A 22586-nucleotide genomic window follows, 5' to 3' on the forward strand; every position below is an offset into this window, starting at 1 on the left:
CCATATAAATAAAAAAGATGCGTTCGCAAAATTAAGTCAGTTAAAATTTAACATTGTTTATGGCAGAACTATATTTTTTTGATAAATATTAAAAAAAAGTGTTCAAAATGGTTTATTTTGTACATACAGTATTTTAATATTTTTCATTCAAAATATTTTATAAACATAAAAATTGGCTTTTCTCAAGAAAAAACTTTTCTAAAGCATTTATTTTATCATTAGGTATTATTATAATAATAGACAGATGTCATCGTTTCTCGAAATACAATATCTTTTTTATTCCGCTGTCGATAGCCGGACACGTGTTTCGCAGCCATCTTGTATTTTCTCGCGCACGTGGGATTGTGGGATCTCGCGTATGACTGTACCAGTGCTGTGCGATGTCTATAATTTTAACATCGATGTCAAACATCGATGTTTGCCTAAGCATCGATGCTAAATTTTGATGTCGGATTTCACATCGATGTTTGATCGATGTCCAATCAAGATAAACTCAAACAGTTTAAAAAAAAAAACAAAATTTAATTTTATTTTCAACTTGTATAGTTCAATTACAGTTCCAATGCATACAGTTCTTCAATTAATAATAAATTTAAAACTAGAAGTTTGTGTACATTCTTTGGCTTTAAAAAACTCCGCTTTTTGTTGATAGTATTTCCAGCTTTGGAAAATAATCTTTCTGCTGGAACTGAAGTGGCAGGAATGCAAAGCCACTTCATGGCACGTTCACATAAATTATAGTTAAAAAATTTCATAGATTTCCATACATCCAAAGCATTACTATTGTGAGGCACAATAGGGTCATCTAAAAAAGTTTTAAAATTTGAATTTAAAGTTACATTTGTGTTAACATTTCTATCTTAATATCAATTTTTCTGGATGACCAAAGGTCATCATCTTCAAGTTTATTTTCTGCATTATTGGGAAAACTTATTTGAGCCTCAGCAGAGGGAAATTTACAAAGTTCTGCATTTACACATTTAATTGCATTTGCACAACATGCTGGACTTTTAAAATCTAGCTTTTTGAACCTTGGGTCTAGTAATGTAGAAACACCATATACTAACTTCGTCTCAGTGGATTTAAAACGGAAATCAAGATTACTAAAACATTTTTCCAGCAACTTCTTTCCCACATTTGTTTCTGTAGAAACCTTGCAAAGTGCATTAAACATCAACCCTAAAAATGGGATAATTTTACTGATGGTAGTGTGAGTTTCTGCTGAAATTTCATTAGTTACTTTGTAAAAAGGTTTTAGTACTTTAAGCGCATCATTCAAAGCATTTAATTCTCTACCAGAGAGCATGTCGGGTGCCCCTGGAAACTTTTGCAATGTTAGTGTAACAAAATTTTTTAGTAGTACAAATCTCTCAATCATCAAGAAATATGAATTCCATCGAGTCTCAACATGCTGAATTAATTTTAATGTCACAGAACCTTTTTTATTCTGCGATGAGTCGGCGTAAACAGACTAACATGGCAGAGTTGAGGATGAGTTTCAATGAGTGTGAGTTCGTTCATTGTTAAAATAGTGTAAATTTGTAAACATATTTGCAAGAACTTTGTTTCATCGCAATTTCTACGAAATTCCCGGACTGTCCAGGTGAAAATCGAACGTGTGGTAACACTAGGAACAAAGAATGAACTGCATGCATCGATGAATCAAAATTCACATATTGCTAACATCGATTCAGGATCGATGTTTCAAAAACATCGGAAGGTCGATGCATCAACGAACAAAAACATCGATGCATCGCACAGCACTAGACTGTACCTAGTTTCAAGAACTCTCTTGAGTCGATCGCGATTAAACCTCGTTTCAGTCGAGATTGAAACGGTCGATGGAGGTTGCACCAAGGCGAACAGGGTATAAGGCTCTAGTTTAGTAGTGTTACAGAGTATAATACGTATATTTTAATATATTTTTTAAAAGAAACAAAACCACTGAGAAATGTTACGTGTGTTTAACAACGGGTTCGGAAAACTTTGAAAATGTTAACAACGGGTTCGGCCGAACCTGTGCGAACCCGCTGAATATCACCACTGGAAACAACCATAAAGTTTTTGATATATAAAGTATAAGTGTGGCATAGCAATTTGAATTCGGCTCCATGATATTGTTGAAATGTCTAAAAATGTAAGGAAGTACATTATTTAAATATTCACCAGTACATTGTGTCTGTCATACTGTGTTTCCCCAAAAATAAGACATCCTCTGAAAATAAGACCTAGCAGAGGTTTTGCTGAATTGCTAAATATAAGGCCTCCCCCCTGAAAGTAAGACCTAGCAAAGTTTTTTTTTACTCGTAATGGTCATCGACAGATGGTTGAAAGTGGCCATTGGCTTTTTGAAAGTACAGCCACTGATTGGTTGGCAGACAATTACGCCACACTTCATGATTTGCATAAGACTATGGCTTGGGAATCACAGATTTGAATGACGTTACGGCTGGTGATGGCTAATTGGTCAGCCGGGAATCATGCCACATCACATTTGCATAGTGCTACGGTTCAGTAAGCACTAATTGGTCATCAAGCCCGATGTCGACGCTATAAAAAGGTTAAGTTGAAGCGTGAGTGGGAAGTCCACTCCAGCACGGGAACTTCGTAAGTTCACTTCAGTTTTATTTAAGTTCAGTTCAACATGACTAGATATACGTCACTCTCATTTCAGTTCGACTTGGGAGTTTTTTGTTCAATAATAAATGTGAATTCTTCTTCATAGAAAAAATAAGACCTAGTGCATCTTTCAGAGCAAAAATTAGTATAAGACACTGTCTTATTTTCGGGGAAACACTGTATTAGGCTGAAGAGGAGAATGAATTGATGTCTCTATCGAAATATTATGAAATAATAGGAATTATTTTTTGTTAATGAAATAATAATAATAATAATAATACAATTAAAAAGCCTTATCATTGGTGTATGACAAGTCTTAAATACTTAAGAAGATGAGTTTACAGAAGAATAGTTATGTACAATAAGAACAAAAAGCTTAAAGCAAGTCAAAAAATATAATATTTCTGTTGAAGTAAATGACAACTTACTTAAACTTGTATATAGTTTTATGTTAAGAGTAAAGTTCTACATAAAATATACATTGTGTAATAACTAAATAAAATAATTTTATAATAATGATTATATGTAATACAATGACTACTAAATGTTTTATAATATAATATATAAAATATTGTAATAATTATTTAAAAAATTACTAATTTATATTTTTAATTTACATATATTTGGTATTATCCTAAAAACTACAGATTATTGATTAATCTGTATATTTGAGAGGTGGCTAGGTTGCTAAAGTGATATAAAGTGCTCCCAAAAATTATAATTTCACTACATTAATGATATATCCCAGATTATCCAGGTAACTGAAAAGGATGACTTTTAGAGTTGCAAAGAAAATTATTATAAAATGGACTTTTACATTTTTTTTCTCCTTTCTTGAGTGATTCTCTTGCAAAACTTGCATAATGTTAGATAACTTCATTTACACTTGCCAAGAAATTGTAACCTCAAAGAAAACAATGTTTTTATTTTCAACAAAAATATTGACAAAAACACAAAAATGAATAAATAATTCAATCTCTGTTATGCTGAATCAACTGGAAAATGGTTTGACATACTTTCAATGAGGTAATCCATCATTTATTGCTCAAGTCTGTGCCACGCTTCTCTTAGCTCTTGGACTGTACTGTACTGACAATTTTCAACATAAATGCAACAATCTCGATGCTTCACAGGTTTAGATTTTATATCAGGTTGAGATTTGGAGATTAAGGTGAATATTGCACAACTGAAATGTTTTGAACTACCAGTTTCTTGTATTGGCACTTGTATGGATGGATGCATTATCATGCATGAAGGTTTGTGAAATATTATCGTAATCTTCTAGAAAAGGAATTAAGAACTGTTCCAAATGGCAGCTGGAGCTTCCCTTGTGCATTGAAGGTTCCGCAAACCATTAGACTTCTACCTTCAAAGTTTATTCTGGAAAAGTAATGTGGTTCCTTTCATATATCATGGCTTGAATCAATCTGGCTCATCAAGGTTTCATTTTTTTAATTATTCCAAATAATCAATTGTATAACTATTTAAGTATTACAAAATACCTATAGTACAAATGAATCCCTAATAAAACTCACTCTTATTCAGTCTATTCTCATGGGCTGTCATCCAAATTCAAGTTGTTTTGTCAGCTGCAGTAATTGCTTTTTTGCTTCCTTTTCTTCCAAATGATGATTGAATTATCATTCAAGATGTTTCTTACAATCTCAGACTTCCAACCACAGTTTATGATGAATCTGCTCACAAAACTTAGAAGAGTTTGATGTTTTGCTTACAATATTGCATTTGTCTCTCCCAGAACCTTTAGTTTGTATTCAGTATTTTTCTTTGTGCCATATTATGCTGTAATTTTTAAGTAATTATTGATAACATGAATATAGGCCTAGTTTTTTTGGTGAGTTATTTTGAGTAGGAAATTACTCTTTTCATCTTCATGTAATGCTTCAGTTTTATCTTTTTCCTTCCTTTAGCTTAGTACCCATGGCATTTTTTTTCTCAGATTAACAGAACTAGTTAAAAATTGTAAAACAACAGAAAGAGCCCAAAATTTTTTCTACAAAATAATACAAATACTTTCCCTGAGGTTATAATTTCTTATCAAATGCAAGCAGCATTTTCTGTTGTTATGCACATTTTTTGCAGTGGACACATTTAATAAAAAAGATATAAGGGTATGCTTTCTAATCATTTTTTGCATAACTTTATCATAGAAACTTTCTTTTAAGTTATTTAGATAATCTAGGATATATTAATGTAGTGAGGTTATAATTTTTGGAGTACTTTATTAGCAATCTAGATTTGTGCTTTGTGCTTTTTAATTTAAAAAATTAGGTTAGTGATTCATCAACGAAATGAGAGTATTTTAGGAAAGATAACAGTATTGAAAATGAAATTTTCATCTGATCAATATTTGTATGATATTTGTTTGCTATTAGTCAAAGAATTTCTATAAAATGTATCAGTCCTAATATGTTTGATGTGTTCAAAAGATAAGTTCTTCCAATTGGGAAATACTTCAAGATTGAATTTTGTATCTACAACTCCCAAGCAGTGGATTCTAAGTATACATACTATACTTTCACATATTCACCATATGCATTGAGACATTTGTACATACAGTTCCAGTTTCTATTTGCAGAATCACTTTTGGATAACATTTGCTGCTTTGTAGTCTGATGTAAACCTCAGAGATGTTTTTTCATAGAGGCAGTGGCACACACAGGATTTATTCTTGGAGGAGCTGAGTTGAACAGATATAGGAATGTTTAATGTGAATTCAATAAAATTCCCATGTTATGTGACTGCTAATTCATAAATAGTATAAAAATAGAATATAACACAGAATATAAATAAAAAAATGAATTTTAATTAGGAAAAGATTTTTGGAAAATTTTCTACTGTTTTCCTTTTTTTTTTTCTTTGGAGGCACCATTGCATAGGGTTCAAAGAGATGATAGTTGCTAACAGCAAGATCTGGGCTGTATAGTTTAGGTAGCACAGTTTGAAGATTCTGGACTACCTGCTATACAGTCCAAATCTTTACTTAGCAACTGTTATCTGTTCAGATCTCTATAGAAACACATCTCTAGGAAGATATTTTTATCAGACAACAAAGCAGATATGCATAAGTGATTCTGCAAACAGGATCTAGCATTGTATATATAGAATATATATTCTCTCCTGTAGCAATGTTGCAATTCATATGATGAATATGTGAAAGAATAATATGTATGCCTAACATCATGCTACATCACTACCCAAATGGTTTTGAAGTAGTCTTGATTGAAACTTTTTGAACATCAAGTATTGAATGAAAAAGTATCTGCAAACTGATTTATACAATATAATTAATATGTATATTTTTTATATTATAGATTGTATCAAATGGAAAGCATTTTCCTGAATGGCAAGAAGAAAATGAAAGTGAAACAGATCAACAAATACCAATTAATAATTTAGTAAAAGGTATTGAAAATCAACTGCCAAGCAATGAAATTATAGTTCATTCTTCTAGTGATCGGGTGGAAACAGATGAATGTCAATTAACTACAAGTGAAGTTGAAATAATGGAATATCAAACAAACAGCATCAATCAACAAGAATCAAAATTATCTGATATTGGTGAAAATGATAATGGTAGCTCTGTAGTTGATCCATTAAGTTCTCGCAATTCGTTAGCAGAGACTTCCCAAACATCTGTTGCTGATCTTTCAGCTCTCTCTGGATTTTCTAGTCCAAGTACAACATTATCTCGCAAATGGAAACCTCAAGAAGGATCACCTGTTAGTACAGCTAGTAGAGCTGCACAGTTACGGCGCACACATTCACTGTATGACAGTGTTGATAATAATAAGCAAGAGATAGAAACTAGATTACAACCCTCACCATGTTCTGATCCAGCTTCACCAGAATCCATCAGGATATTTGTGCCATTTGAATCCCACGTTTCAAATCCTTCATCCCCCGTAAATCATTCCATTCATCATAGTCCATCTGCAACTTCAAATAATGATGTCACTCCCACCAATAATGGCCCATGCATTGCTGATAGTGTAATTGAAATGCTTGTAGAGAACAAAGAGAAAATACAGTCAGAAGAATTACAACCAACTTGATAGTCATTTTTGCACAATCTAAGGGCACAGCCATATTCGCAATTATCAAAAATTACAGTATTTATTTCACCACAAACAAAAATATGCAAATTACCTATTTTTAAATGTGATATATTTTGTGTATATTTTATTTTATTATTTTTAAGAGTGGCTTGTTTCATAATAATGCACATATGTGAAGTATTATTAAAATAGTTTTTATTATATTAATTAAGTATTCATAAAAATGCAATAATTATTATAATAATATATATACAATATATATGTTTAGTGTACTGTGTATTGATAATGATCAAATTTTTAATGTTTAGATCTTTAGTTTACAGTAAAATGTGCAAAATTAGGCAGTAAATTGTGTATCAATATTTGTATATAATGCTCATTTTTAGGATGCTGTGTTAGATAAAGTTGCATTTTAGTTATCAAAGGGCAGCAGTAATTTAATCTGTAAAATTTAAACTACAGATTAAATTCTTGATTTATTATTTATTAAATTTCTTCAGATTAATGTTTTTATCTCCAATTTCAAAATTTGAGATCCAGAATTTGATTGTATAAACATTTTAACTTTTTCATATATTGGATTTGTTCAAGTAATTTTTAAAATATTAATTCATTTATTTAAAAAAGATGTTTTAATTTAAAATTATTTTATATTTCAAATAAATTTAATCCAACTGAGTCATTATTCAGAGTAAAATATTCAAAATTAGGCTTTAATTTTTGCTGTAAAATGCTTTGCGAACAAAATACTCTACCTCAGCAATTTTATTTGAAAGCAATTTTTGTTTAAAATAGTGGTTAAAATTTATTCTAGTCTTTAATCTAGTTATTTTATTTGAGACTAGTCTTCATTTATTTTATTAGAAAGCTTATACATGTGATATATTTATGCACAAATAGGTAGAACATATTTAAAATCCGATTTTGATATTTAATGCTAGATTTCCATTTTAAAAAATTTATAACATTAAAAATTGTTTTGCTGTTATCTCCTTATAATGCTTGATACAGTTTGTCTATTTGCCAGTTGAAGAAATTCTTTTAAATGGTTTTGTTTGAAAAGGGAATAATGAGTGGCATTTTTTTATTTTATAAATAAATGATTAGGTTTTGGAATTTAATAATATTGTGTGAAATTATAAAATGATCAATTATGAACAAAATTTATTTTATGCTCAAGCTTACTATCTACCCAGTTGTAAAATTACAGTAACTGTAAAAGAATGTGTTAAGTGTTGCTACTTAATCATGCTTTCCTTAATTATATATTATAAATGACAATCATATATTTAGCATCATATCCACATTTGATAGAACTAACTTTAAAGCAGTTTTTAAATGTGTTTTGTCTATTATTCTCACAAAGTAAGTTTATTTATTGGTAACAAAGACATGTTACTAAAGCAGCTAATACCTTAATGAAAATTTAATACCTGAATATCCTAAAAAAATATAACAGAATTTTAAACATTTTGTTAATATATGCATCATATACATTTGTATATATGTATTATTGATCACAGAAGACAAATTGACATGATTTAAATTTTTACTTTACATTAAGAATATTTAACAACGATGGTTGTATCAAAATTCTAAAACTTATTTTGAATTATATCAATTTGTCATTTTTGTTGAGGAATACATCATATTGAACAATAGACAAAGGATATAAAATTTTTTGTTATACAAAACAAATGAAGCATTTGTTTTGTATAACAATTCTGAGATTAGGACAACAATTGGAATGTTACACAATTTCCATTAAAAGAATATTTGTTGTTATGTATGAGATTATTTTGTGTAGAAGAAAAAATAGTTTGTGTAAATTAGAACCAAGAAATAAGTGAAAATATTGCTGATTAAACAAGCATAATACTAGTAAACATTGTAATGCAATTTTATAATAATAATAAATAATAATAATAATAATAATAATAATCTCTCTTCTCATTCCTCTTTTCAGCTTTATTTGGCAAATGTTTGGGAGTTGATTAACAACAAATTCTAGAAAGTACTGTACAAGCTGATTCAATAATTTATATTTTGTAGGTATCAGAAAACTGATTTATANCATCCCCTAAAGTTTTATATATTTCTATGCAATAATTGGTCTTGACTTGTTCAAATCTTTGTCATATAAGCTTGGGAATGCAATTTGTGCACCCATCACAACCATATTGCATATTCATAACATTTCATATTAAATTCAAGTTAATAATGCTTATGATAAAATATTGGCTACTAATTGATAATTAGCATTTTATCGTATAGAAATTAATTAGTATTAACAGTAAGATCTAATATTCCATTATAAAAATTTATTATTAGACTATGACATTAATTTTTTCATCTCAAATAGATGAAAACTACTGTGGATATGATTATTATAGAGAGTTAAATTTTCCATTTAAATTGTATTTTTATTTTAATGTCATGCAATTGCATACTTATTATTTTGAGATATTTTAAATTGTGTTTGTTTACTTCTACTGCAAACTTATTTTGGACAGAGTATATAATATATGTACCATGTTCAGATTAGGAAATGATATTATACATGAAATAGTTAATATACATATTTTTAATCTGAATAATAATACTGAAGTTTTGATAGTTTCAATTTTTTTTTCTATGAGTTAATACATTTTTGAATCTATTTTATTGAATATAATTCTTATGTTTTAGTGAAGAGTAATTAATTTTTTATAGCTATATTTATAAGATAACTTTTAATTAAGTGAATTTTTACTATTTAATATTTTTACACTTTTTTTAATTTTATTTTTTGTGTGTAATATTTTTTTTATTTTACAAAGTTTGTTTGCACTTTGCAAATTAAGTTATTTAATAAATTTAACACTTCCAATGAATATCCTGTTTCAGATAGAACTTTTTTTTAATACATGAAAATCAGTTTAAAAGCATAAAGATCTGTAGATTATTTTATTTACATTGTTTACAGGTTCTAGTTCAACTTGTATAATAAATTTATTCATTTGTGAAATTTGTTTTTTTTATACTGTCATATTCTATTATATTAGCTTCTCTCTTTTATGATACAGGAAGACATAATACTTTTTCATTGTTGCTATTTTAATGTTTATTTCAGATTTATAATTGTTATATATTTATAAATTATTATTCCTTTTTTTTTTATTGCTTAAGATCTTGCCTGTCATAAACATTTATCAATGTATGTAATCTTGAATTGTTTTGATAAGTAAGAATTTTTTAAAAGGGAAATAAACAGATTAGAACAATATTGCAAATCACAAAGAAAATGAATAATTTGAGCAATAATGTTTAATCTACAAACAATACATTGATAAGAAGTTATGTTGTTATATATGTTAAAGCAAAATTTAAAGTTTATCATATAAATGGAGCTATTATAGAGAACAATAGTAAATATGTAACAGGAATAAAATAATACAATTTATTGTTAATAAAATAATTTAATGTCATAAACAACTAGAATACACACACACACACACACACACACACACACACAATAATTTTTAGTCTTGATTAAGCGAATCTTTGTTAGACTATGTTTTGAATGCAAAATAGATTTTATATATGATCGAAGTATGCTTTTATTCTATTTGTGTAAAACATAATTTCTGCTTTTATAATTTTATTATTATTTAAACTTTATAGATAATTCAACGATGACCTTAATTAATTATAATCAAAAAATTTTGTGTATATTACATATTTATTACATTAAACTTTTATGATAGTGATTGGATTTTTATTCTTGTTATAATAATAAATATTTCATAAGCATATACTAGATATTTACAAGAGAAACATATTAACTTCTAATATAAAATTGGTATTAAATGGAAATATATATTAGCTTTAATTTATTTTGGTATGGTTTGAACTGAAACAAAGGCAAATGTATAGTTCATAAAGTAAATAATTTTGTTCTCTTAATTTTAAACTTAAATTTATTTCTTGCAGTGACTGATAAAAACTTGCAATAAAAATTTACAGTTCTAGTATTGAGTTCCAGGTCATATCAAGTAAATAATTTTAGGAATTAAGTTAATACAAAAAACCCGTGCAATAATTTTTTCCCATAACTGCCCAGCAATATATTACCTCATATTAGTTGAATAAACCTTTCTTCTAAAATTGATTTTGTATAAAATGATATATTGTAAATATTAATTATTGTAAATAACTATTAATATAGGCTCTGCTTGTTAAATGATAAATAAATTAAAACTGTTGGAGTATTAAAGTTAAAGATATAATTGGCAATTTGCTTTAGAATATTGATAGTATTTTCATAAAATATTCTGAAATTTAGAAGAAAAACTTCTATGTGTAGTCTAGTTAATGTTTGTTTTTAACATCTATTAAAAAAAATCTATGTGCTTTTATGAAAATGAAAGAAATATTGATTTATGCTAGTTTTAACTCTAATATTAATGAAATATGTAAAATATATTTGTAGATATAAATATTAAATGTTGCTCTTTGTTGAGTTTTTGCATATAAAAATGATGCAACACAATGATTACATACAATGGTTAAACTTGTTAGAATGAATTTCCTTGTGTAAAATAAACATCTTTCCTTCTCTTTGTCTGTTTGTCTGTCTTATTTCTTAATTTTAAAACAATTATAAAAATTGTTGCTTTCAAAATCCATCAAATTCTTTAAATTGATTTTTGTTACTTATATATCAAGATATTATTTTACAGCAAATTATATAATAGGATGTGATAATTGAGAAAGGAAATAAAGCAAACAACACACTTATACATCTACAATCTACTTGGTATATTGGATATATACTTAGTGATTTACATCTTTCAGTTCTAAAGTATGATACTAACATATAACCTATATAACCTTACAAGTGATGATATAATAGTATGCTTCAGTCATCTTTAATCCCAGGATCACTTCAAAAATTTGTTTCAAAACCAGTTAAATAAACCATATGATGTATATAACAGTGTGCTTTATATATATATAAATTAAATTTGAAAAAAAAAAAATTTCTATGTACTATTTTCTCATATAGTACATAGAAATTTTTTTTCCAAATTTAATTTTTATCTTGTATTAATTGTAAAAAATTTATTAATTTTTGTTTATTTTGTACATATAAAATTCTATATTGATGATTACTATGTTTGTGAAATGCATCCCCTAAAGTTTTATATATTTCTATGCAATAATTGGTCTTGACTTGTTCAAATCTTTGTCATATAAGCTTGGGAATGCAATTTGTGCACCCATCACAACCATATTGCATATTCATAACATTTCATATTAAATTCAAGTTAATAATGCTAGAATATTTTTTAGTTTTAAAAATTATTGAAAATTTCAATTACAAAAATAAACTTACTCAAATGTATTACAAATATAAATAAAAATTTTTATTTAGTATGCTTTTACAGAAAAAACATTGTTTCAGTTTATAGGCCTATTAAAAGATAAAAATGAATACAGAACAATATAAATATGATAATTTTTTATATAAGAATTTCTATATAAATGTTTTCTTTATTTATTAAATTTCCTCTATAATGCTTATTTTAGAATGAATGAATTATATAGATGCTTGTATGCACCTATCTACGTATATTCACACGCTCATCTTTTATAACATATTTTCAGACTGTTGAAATAGAAATACTTTATTAGAATCTTTAATGACAGATGATACAATTTAATGACAGATGATACAATTTATCATCATCTGTTATTAAAGATTCTATTAAAGTATTTCTATTTCAACAGTCCAAAAATATTTTATAAAAGATGAGAGTGTGAATATACATAAATATTACAAGCATCTATATAATTTAGATACTTTGAATTACTTTGAAATATATTCAAAGCAAGTTCTTTTAATATTTCAGATATGTTTTTCATTTTTTTAATTTCAGAAATATGTGTTAATTACATTTTATAATTAATATTACATGAAAAGGAATAACACTATTATTGATGTAACTTGAATTCTAGAGGCTATCTGGAAAGTTTGGAACAAATAGGATTTACACTACATATGCTTTATTGTTTCTTCTATGTCTACTCTCATTTAAAATATGGCTTCACATGTCCTCCTTGAAGCTCTATGCACTTTCTGAGTCACTGTACAATATTTGGATTTTTTTCAATGTAATGGATTGACAATAATATAAATATTTTTACCATTCATTCCAAACTTTTTAGAATACGCTGTATTTTAATTGAAATCTGATAATGTTGCTCTACTATCCCAAGTGTCTTTAGATTTATAACAAACTTTTAAGGAAACTACACACACTTCAGTTTTTAATGAACTAAAATTTTGTTTCAAGAAATTAATTCTCATTATCATTTGACACAGAAAAATTAAGCAAAGTTCAAATGTAAGTATGGAAACAAATGATTTTTCAAATTTTTCTGTAGAACTTTTGAAGTACAGTAGAGCATCGATTATGACTCCCGATTAACCGTCACATCGGTTAACCGACCGTTCTAGTCAGCAAATTTCAAATGTCCGCTAGTGATGTGGCACTACAATATTTGGCTATGTCTTGGCTACTTTAATATTATTTTTGTTAAATTTTTACGTGTTTTATCTGGCAACCAGCTCAACCATTGAAGATCGACCAGTATTTAAACGAAACTTAATTTTCTAATTATGAGTGGTTGTTTGTTTTGTGAGCAATAATATAATTTTTAACGATACAACAGCGACGATTATTATTTTAAAAAATAATTTGTTAGGCTTAACATCGATGAAAATTCAACGTGAAGTTGGTTATAGCGATATACTAATTACATGGGATATACTAATATACTAATAATGTGTTTTTTTTTCCTTCTTTTCGGTTATCCAATTTTTTCAGTTATCTGACCAACTTGAGTCCCCAATTGAGTCGGATAATCGATGCTCTACTGTATTACTTGAACTTTTGGAACAAAATATTTTTATATTACAAATTTATTCTGTAAAGAAAAAGGTTTGGGTTAAAGATACATTATATTAAAAATATTTTTTTCTTTTTTCACTCACTCCCTTTTCCTTTTATATTCAATAAAACTTACATAGGAGTTTTTATGGAAGCCACTGCAATACTACAGGATGCAAAGTGGATATTAAAAATACAGAAATAATTTGTACAGAGCAAAATATATGTAAAAGAAAACTAAAAGAACATGTTAAAATTATAAATACAGTTAACAAAGTTAACATAAATAATTGTTTAAAAATAAGTAAAATATGGCAAAAATGTATTGTAAATCCTGCAATGACAATGCAAAATATGCATACAACCTTTTGTTACTGTGGGATAGAAATAATTTTGTGAAAACCTGTAACAAGTAATCATTCTTTTAATAATAACAATTCTGGTGTAAAGTACTTAAAGAATTTGAATATGATGTTAAGTGGAAACTTTATAAGAAATTGTAAGATGAATATATTTTATTTTATAAAATTGTAATAATTTTAATTTTACATCAATAAAATTAAAGGAACTGAAGAGGGACAAAAAAATACCTGAAATGAATATCCCTGTATGAAAGAGTACCTCTTGATGAGTATTGCTTCCGAAAAATATATAAGCTTTATTGAATATACACTAACAAATGTATGCAAAAATTAATTTATCTTTTTATATAAATTATGAAACTATTTATATAGTTATAATATATAACTTTAAAATTACTTAAAATGTTGTTTAAAATAAATAAATAACTTATTTAATTAATAGGAACTTTTTATTTATCTAATGTTTAAACAAATAGGATTGTGATCATATAGCTATCAGAAACTTCTGTACTTAAGATTAGAATTGCTTTTCCTAACAAACAAATTTGTTCTAAATGAATAAAAATGAATTGTTTGATGATAATTTGTACCTATATCATTTTGATACAATATTTAATATCAGAAATAGCAGAGCCAAAAATTAGTAAATAAATATTACTAATAAATAATAATTGTTAAATTGAAAGAAATGATGATAAATTGGATAAATCAGAATAATAAAATTAAATCCATAATTTTAATGCATGCTAGAATGACTTTTTTAGGAAGAATTTGTGTATTTGAATGATTATAATATCAATAGACTACTATAGTCATTATTTATTACTTCAAATATTATTCAGTGAAAAATAAATCCTACATGTTGCCTTCCAGATGAATTCTGACCTGCTCCAGGCTTGCCATTGCTGTTCTAGAATGTTAAATTAGAATGAATTAATTAATTTTGGAATAGAAAACATGCTATTGATGCAAGTTTCATTTACATATCTCTATTTGAAGGTTATTGATTGCATTATAGCTACTAAGTTTTTATATTTATTTAAGCTATCTTAAGTATTAATATTAGTTTCATATAAAATTATTTTTCTGCTTGTCAAACTATAAGAAACACTAATGCTTAATAATTGGAAAATCCACTATTTAATGTGAGAGAATTAACTAACTTATTGACTACATAAAAACATTTGATCTAAAATATAAATCTTGATTCCTTGTGTGATTCATAAAGCAGTGAATTTTTTAACAGCATAAATTTAATGTCTAATATTTCATTGAGTTGAATATAATATATATAATATTTCTTGATTTATAATATATAGTATAATGTGCAATGGTATATAATAATTTTCATATTATTTCTATAGATTAAAATCAACATCATTGAAGGGAATATTTTTTAATATTCCTTATGTTTTCTTCAAAATGTTTCTTTGATTTTAATCCTTTGATATTTTTAAGATGAAGCTGCAAATGTTTAAAATGATTTTGTAATCCCAATATTAAATAATAGATGTATTAATAATACCATATCATGGGTTATGCCACAAGTATAGACTGAATTAATTGTTGTTAGGATACCTTCTAGATGAAGCCATAGATCATAAAATGACATGCAGAAGCAAAAAAAATTATCTACTTAAAGTCATATTTAATTGCTTATGGCCCTATTTTTTAATGGATCATCACAGTCAAAATTAAACCGCCCTAAATATGCCACTTCAAAAAGTAGAATTTGGCACAGCTCTGTTTATAAACATCCGCATGCACGACGAAAGCTTAGAAAATCGATGCAATATTGTTGAACGATGCTACTATCCTCCAAAAAACTCGATACTCGTAAATTAAAACAGCAAACTGAATCTAAACGAAAGTTAAATAGACTAATTCTAGTTTTTATTCGAATTATCAACTGGTACGAACATGGCAAAAACCTGTCAAAACTCTCCACACGAAGAACAGGAAGTTATGAAAAGGTGTTAATCGACCTTTTACAAGATTTTTAATGATGATTAAAAACCTTAAAACAATTTTCTCTCTCTCTAACTTTGTTTAAAACTGGGATCGAAGGTCGTTTCCGGTAAATCGAATAACCTAATAACCTCGACATTACGGAAGTCCTAAATTAACATCTTCATTCGACCTAATTTTTGTAAACAAATTAGATCAAACTTGGCAACCAAACAGTCGAAAAAACTAACCTTTAGGAAAAAATTTCTTTTATGATCTCATTTTAATTAAATATGTGGCATTAACATACTGACGTATGCAAGATGCAATCTACTTTTAAATGCATTTATTTGTTTGGAGATTTAAATTTATTTTTCGAGACAGGCGCTTCTTTTTTGTTCCTGTTTTTAACACTTCCAGGTTACATTCTGCCTTTAAGGCTTTGAGAGAATGTTGACCGAGTACCCCTGCTTGCTCGGCCTTTATATATAGTCTGACATCATCGAAAACATTTCAAAATTCCGAGTTTGATGTCGGGATAACATTCGGATCATCTGTTCCTCTACTTAAACAGGTAATGCATTTTAATATAACTTCCATTACATCATGTTTTTATTCATATTCACTTGTTTACAGAAAGGATGAAGTCTTTCGTGTGTTTGTTGTTATTGTTTGTGGTTACCTGTCACGCACAAAATCCTTTAAGTAAGTACCGTGTATTGTTACATAAAATCTATATAATACGCTGTTTAATATAGCTTTAGTAATAATTTATAATAAAGGTGTTCATATTTCCTTTATGGATTTGCCCGTCAGTTTTTATACTTTTTTCAGTTTAAACTCATACATTTAACAAACATAATGAGATGTAAGATTATATGCTTTTGTATAGTGTAGAATAATAAGTTATTTAATATGAAGGCTTATGATAATTTAATAATCTTGAATTTAAAACACAATGTTAATTTAGTCTAAAACTGGTCATGTTCTGAATCCATTTTGTTCTATTTATCGTGTTGAGCATGATTTTTAAGCATGCTGTCACTTGAAATTATATTCAATAGAATTTAAGATTTTATTGAGCTTAACTGTTTTTATAGCAGTTTACTGGATGGAAACTGATTAAGCTTACTTTCCACCTTTGGTCTTATCTTTTCCACATTGCTGTACGAGACTATCGCTAAATTTACTATTATCTATTTTAATTTATGATTATTAATTATGATAAAAACGCTTATTGTAAGTTAGTTTTAATTGTCATTTATATAGTCCATTTTGTATATTTGTTTATTCCAAATTAAATGCATTTAGTTTTCATTGATCTGATATTTTATTCGTAAATTTTTAACCTTTTATAGATATCCTATCGCTGGTCCGTTTACAGAATTCAGCATGTCAAGGTGAAAGAGGAGATCAGGGTGTATGTATCACATCTTCGGAATGTGCTCGAAGAGAAGGATTAAATATGGGAACGTGTGCAAGTGGTTTGGGAGTCTGTTGTTTCTGTGAGTACAACTTAATTACATTGTTTACATGTAATCATTTATTCTTTTACATTATCTTCGTTTCTGTTCAGTGCGTTTTACGTGTGGTGGAGTGACTACGCAAAACAATACTCTCTTCGTTAATCCTAATTATCCAAATAGCGAAAATGGTACAGATACTTGTCAAGTAACTGTAGAAAAACAAGACAACGTATGCCAACTTCGACTCGACTTTCTCGAGTTTACACTTGCTCAACCGGACTTTCTGGGCATGTGCGCATGGGATTCGTTTATGGTAAGAACCACAGTTGGGGAGCATTTACCTATTTTATGTGGCGAAAATGGCGGCCAACACTGTAAGTATTTATTTATTTTTTGATCGTTACTATTCATATTTTTATACTATTTACTGTTAATTAAAACATTTTTTGTGTAAGTTACTATAATTTTTTTATATAGTGTACATTGATATGGGAAGAGGATCGGGCAATCCTGTAGTGTTGAGTGTAGTCAGCAATGGTGACAAGGTAGCCAGAAAATGGAAAGTCAAAATCAGCATGATCCAGTGCAACAGTCTGGATATGGGTAAGTTTTATTCAAAATCTTACGATATAATGCATTCTTTGCGATAGCATTTGCGATGCAGACAGCATCATCTCTAAATCTAATAAGATATGCCATTGTAATATTTCAGTTTCTGCAGTATTAGTTTCAATTACTATTGTCTGTTGTAAAGCATTTGTGCATCGGTTCTCTCAATTGGTCAGTTGCTTACTTTTAAATTTAATTGCATTATTGCAGCTCCTCCAGGATGCGTTCAGTATTTCCGAAGCCCTAGTGAGACTATACGCAGTTTCAATTTTGGACCTAAATTAAAAGGCCGAGTTCGCTACTTAAGTAATTTGAGATATACAGCGTGTGTTCGAGTGGAAGAAAATTTTTGTTCTATTAAATGGGAATTAGAAAATCCTAATTCGTTCTCTTTCGGAATACCTTCTGAAGATGGTAATAGTGGCGAAGTATGCAATGACGATGATTTCATAGGCATCGACCAAGGATCTCTAGATGGTTTTGGACCCGGAAACGATCGATTCTGCGGAGAACGTTTGCTGAATAAGAACGTTATCATTTGTAAGAAACTTTAATACTCTTATTTCTAGTTGGAATGCTTCTATAATGACATATTGTACAATATTCTGTTTTTAGCACGAAGCAAACCCTTCATGTTAAAAGTCAAAAGCAATAGTGATGCCGTCATCAACTCGAATTATTCACAATACGGCTTCTCTCTAAAATATACAGAATTACCGTGCATGATATAGGTAGTAGAAACTAATTTTGTATCTAATTTAATAATTATTTTTAAAATCTTAAATATTTTAAATTAATTCTTTCAGAATCATTCTACATCAATTCTTATTTATTTCAAGTTTTCGCACATTTATTTATTGTTTATTTTAAGACGTTTGCAACGTGTACAGTTTACGATGGATATTTTCATAAAAATAAAAATTTAATTGCCGGCGAGTAACAGTTTCACTTGTGTTTGGAGTCAATGATCTTCGAGACCTTGACCGTGCTCTACTTCCGCATTACTCGAGACTCCGGTTCTAACCCCGGGATATTTTAGTCGTACGAGAATTTACGGAATTTTATGACGTCATTGTTTTGAGTTTAACTGGTACGTCAACGTCACAAAGTTGCAAGATACTGTATATGATAACTGATTTCCTATTGCGACAGATTGTGTCATATAATTTGCAAAATATCTTGTGGAAAATTTCGCGAAAAGAATTGCTCTCTTAGTTTAGTGAAGTTAATTCTACCCTAGTTTCGGGTAGATATAAACAATATAAACAATTTAATGTGCTTATTTGTTTCTGAACCTGATACAAATCTGAATATCCTAATTCTTTTGAGATATAAGACTTGGATTCCTATAAGAAAACATGTATTATTTATAATTTGCCGAGACACTATAAATTCTATTTTATTGATTTTTTAATTAAAAATTCAATTGTTTAAATTCAATTTGTTCCAAGAATGTCAATGACAATAAATCCGATCAAATATTATCGATATACTGTAGTGAGATTGTTCATTTTTTAAAAATTAAATCCGATCGTTTAACATCGTGTCGTGAAAATTTTTATATTTGGATCTATTTATTAAAAATCATACATTCTTATACCATATATTAAATCTAAACGAAAGTAATAAGAAGCGATTGAACATTATCTGAATAGAATTTTTGTGAACATAACTTTATCATCAGAATTGTATTTTATTATAAGATTTTACTCTCGATATTCCAGATATATTTTCATTTTACGAGGACAAGTCAAAACAAATTGAGACTGATTTTTTTCTTACATTGTAATCACTCTGGAGTTCGCTGCCAGATGATTGAAGTAATTAAGGCGCCAGCTTATTGCTCTGATGGCCCGGAATCAAATCCGGCCAAGAAATTCCGGAATTTCTCATGCTATGTCCATTCTGGATATGTCGAATTTCATCCCTCATCATCCGGTCATCCCATTGTGTAAACATAGACGAACTCGTGATTGGTGTAATTAAAAAGATTCACTAGTATCCTTAGGATGAAAAAATGAAAAAACGGGTTGTAGCGACTATTTTTTCCATAATATTCCCATAGAATTTAATATCCTCCTGTCTTTTCCACCAGTTCTTGAAGATATGCAGTACTTTTGAAATGTTTTCCAGGATCGCCTGGGATGCTTTAGCTACTGGACGAGAAATAGGTTCCGCGTAACTTTGACTTCAGTACTAGAAATATAGGAATGCCAAATCACGGGATATCAAATCTAGGCTCCGTGGTGAATGAGGAATGTGTAAGATGTTTTGCTTGACCAAAAAGTCAGTCAGCATCCTAGCAACATCCTGGTGCGCATTGCCATGGTGGTGCCAATTATTGGCATGGAGATGAAGCATTTCTGCAGACGCAATATTGTGGAAAGACATAATATTGTGCAAAACTGACAGGTAGTACTGTCTGGCCTGTTGTATTCAGCGACCATATTCGTGCACTATTCCTTTGGCAATCAAAGAAAGTTAACTATTACCTTTCCAGCTGATGGAGTCTTCTTTACAGTAGTTGATGATGGTGATGATGATTTCCATATTACGTTAGCTATATCTCAGGATCGAAGTGATATAGTCAGGTTTCATCACCAGAGACAGCTAATTTCAAAAATTACACTCAATTTAGTGGTTCCCAACTTTTTAAAGACCAGGCCCTTTTTGTAAAAATTGTGCTTCCTTTACACTTTAAAAGCATATCGAACTATCATTTTATTAAGGCGCCTTTTATTCTAATAAAACTAAGTTTGTTCGATAGTACGCAATTAAATTTAAAACAAAATCAAAGTAAAATAGCATAAACACTCTTTTCATCAAATAAAATTTAATGTTGATGATGTAATGACCAGAGATGGAGAGTCGGCGGAAAAATACACTACTCCCGACTAGCGAGTCGGTATTTTTTAAAATCGACTCAGACTTCTGACTCCCATAAAAAGATTCGACTTCCGACTCCGATTGTCCATCTCTGGTAATAGCGAGGTTGCGGCCGAAGTTTTCATCTCAAAGTTTTCGTGAACGTCGAGTCGAGCGCTCGACTTTCACGAAAACTTCAGCCGCAACCTCTCCAATGACTATAATAATTTTACTTTATGTATTCAAAATAAAAAATACGGACGGAGAAATTCAACAAAAAGAAATTTTAATGTACCGTCGCCAGGGGGCAGCTTCAAAATCTACATATTCCAGCGCTTTTTTAATAGATATAAAGCAGAACCACCCATTGGCCAGATGGATAAGAAGTAAGACGTCTGTGTCACCGATTCCTTTACTTTTAATTGGATGTTTATGTTTTTTAAAGGACTTTTTTACCTTATGGCGGCATGTAGCCTAAAAAGGAAGGCCTGTTGCCATTACTGTGTATGTCTGAAACGCAAAATAAATGGTGATCCTTATTGGACAGACTTGTCTTTGATATATTTTAATGATTACTTGCCGTTTGCAGAAACAGACAATTTTTTATACCATTTCATAATCATTTGGTTGTGTTGTAACTTCTAGATGAGTCCCTTTTATTCTATTTCCTGTTAAATTTTTTGGTGAATCTGAAACATTGCGAAGGCGTAAAAACGTGATGTATTAAATGATTGTTGGGTGATTATAGACCTTACAATATGTAGATAAAGATCGTTAATGGAAAACTTATGAAGAGAAAATGTAATTCTGGTATTTGTAAAATGTAAATGTAAAATGAAAATACTGTGTCAGATTTTACTTTTCAGGAATTTTTCCCAATTTTAGGTTTTCGTCAAAGATCTATATTAAGTTCTCTTTTCTTTATAGCATATATTAATAGAACTCCAACAATTCCTGATTCCTAATCAGAAATTGTTGGAGTTCTATTAATATATGCTATATCAAAATAATAAATGCTGCAGTTGTCATAAGTTATAGAATGATTTACAACTCTAGTCAATACAGCATTAATAAATACAGTGGTACCTCAAGATACGAACTCCCCAGAATACGAAATTTTCAGGATACGACATGAAATTCGAACATATTTTTGCTCTACGATACGAACAAAAACTCACCATACGACGTTACATTAGTTCGCAGCGCCATTTTTTATTCACTTCTGTTCATTGGTCTCAGTCCGCGTGTTTGCTTCGTAGTGGATGTCGCTCGATAAAGGAAATCTTCAGATATTATCAGAAAGTGACTGATGTTATTGAAAAGAAACATTCCGAAAAGGTTCACACTGGCCGTATTGCTGCTCAGTTTAATGACATTTGCCTAAGTCATTTTAGTACATTTTAAAAAGTAGGCAAAGCCAAACTTCTTTGGATAGATATTTTACCAAGCGACCTCTATGCAGTGAAAGTGCTGGTGGAAGTGAAGGAAAGAAAGCAAAAAGCAGTGAATAAAAATTAAAATATATATATATATATATTTTAATTTATACATATATATATATATATATAACAACAATAATTTATATATATACTGTATATATATAAAACAACACTAATTTTTTTATCTTTTCTAAGTTATTTTTAACTTATTGTTACATTATGTTACGTAAGTTAAGTTTTAGTATCATTTCCCTTCTCCCTCTCCTCC

At 28.7% G+C, this 22586-nt stretch overlaps 2 protein-coding genes across 3 annotated transcripts in view; both read left to right on the forward strand.

Moving 5' to 3' along the window:
* Nucleotides 1-7249, forward strand: part of LOC111635464 (USP6 N-terminal-like protein) — a 60784-nt gene extending 53535 nt beyond the window's left edge. The window contains exon 14 of the mRNA XM_023380423.1: nt 5952-7249. Coding sequence (XP_023236191.1) covers nt 5952-6692 — 741 coding nt within the window. The 3' untranslated portion in view covers nt 6693-7249. The remainder of the gene's footprint in view (nt 1-5951) is intronic.
* An 8116-nt stretch (nt 7250-15365) lies between these two features.
* LOC111635466 lies at nt 15366-19481 on the forward strand. Of its 2 annotated transcripts, XM_023380426.1 has the most exons (8): nt 15366-16513; nt 16576-16644; nt 17298-17444; nt 17516-17779; nt 17883-18008; nt 18225-18554; nt 18630-18745; nt 18821-19481. In XM_023380426.1, the coding sequence occupies exons 2-7, from the start codon at nt 16581-16583 to the stop codon at nt 18743-18745; spliced, it is 1047 nt and encodes a 348-aa protein (XP_023236194.1). In that variant the 5' UTR covers nt 15366-16513; nt 16576-16580; the 3' UTR covers nt 18821-19481. The 2 variants fall into 2 exon arrangements, with proteins under 2 accessions (XP_023236194.1, XP_023236193.1); XM_023380425.1 differs by having other exon boundaries at nt 15366-16644.
* The last annotated feature ends 3105 nt before the right edge of the window (nt 19482-22586 follow it).

This window comes from Centruroides sculpturatus, unplaced genomic scaffold (assembly GCF_000671375.1).
Source record: "Centruroides sculpturatus isolate CEXI.00-Female unplaced genomic scaffold, Cexi_2.0 scaffold368, whole genome shotgun sequence".
Taxonomy (NCBI): Eukaryota; Metazoa; Arthropoda; class Arachnida; order Scorpiones; family Buthidae; genus Centruroides; species Centruroides sculpturatus.

Bases quoted from the DNA above. Each gene is read 5' to 3' on its own strand.
- LOC111635466 (XM_023380425.1), top strand. From the start codon at position 16,581: ATGAAGTCTTTCGTGTGTTTGTTGTTATTGTTTGTGGTTACCTGTCAC. The intron at 16,645-17,297 runs GTAAGTACCGTG...AACCTTTTATAG, and splicing joins TCACGCACAAAATCCTTTAA to ATATCCTATCGCTGGTCCGT. The intron at 17,445-17,515 runs GTGAGTACAACT...GTTTCTGTTCAG, and splicing joins TTTGGGAGTCTGTTGTTTCT to TGCGTTTTACGTGTGGTGGA.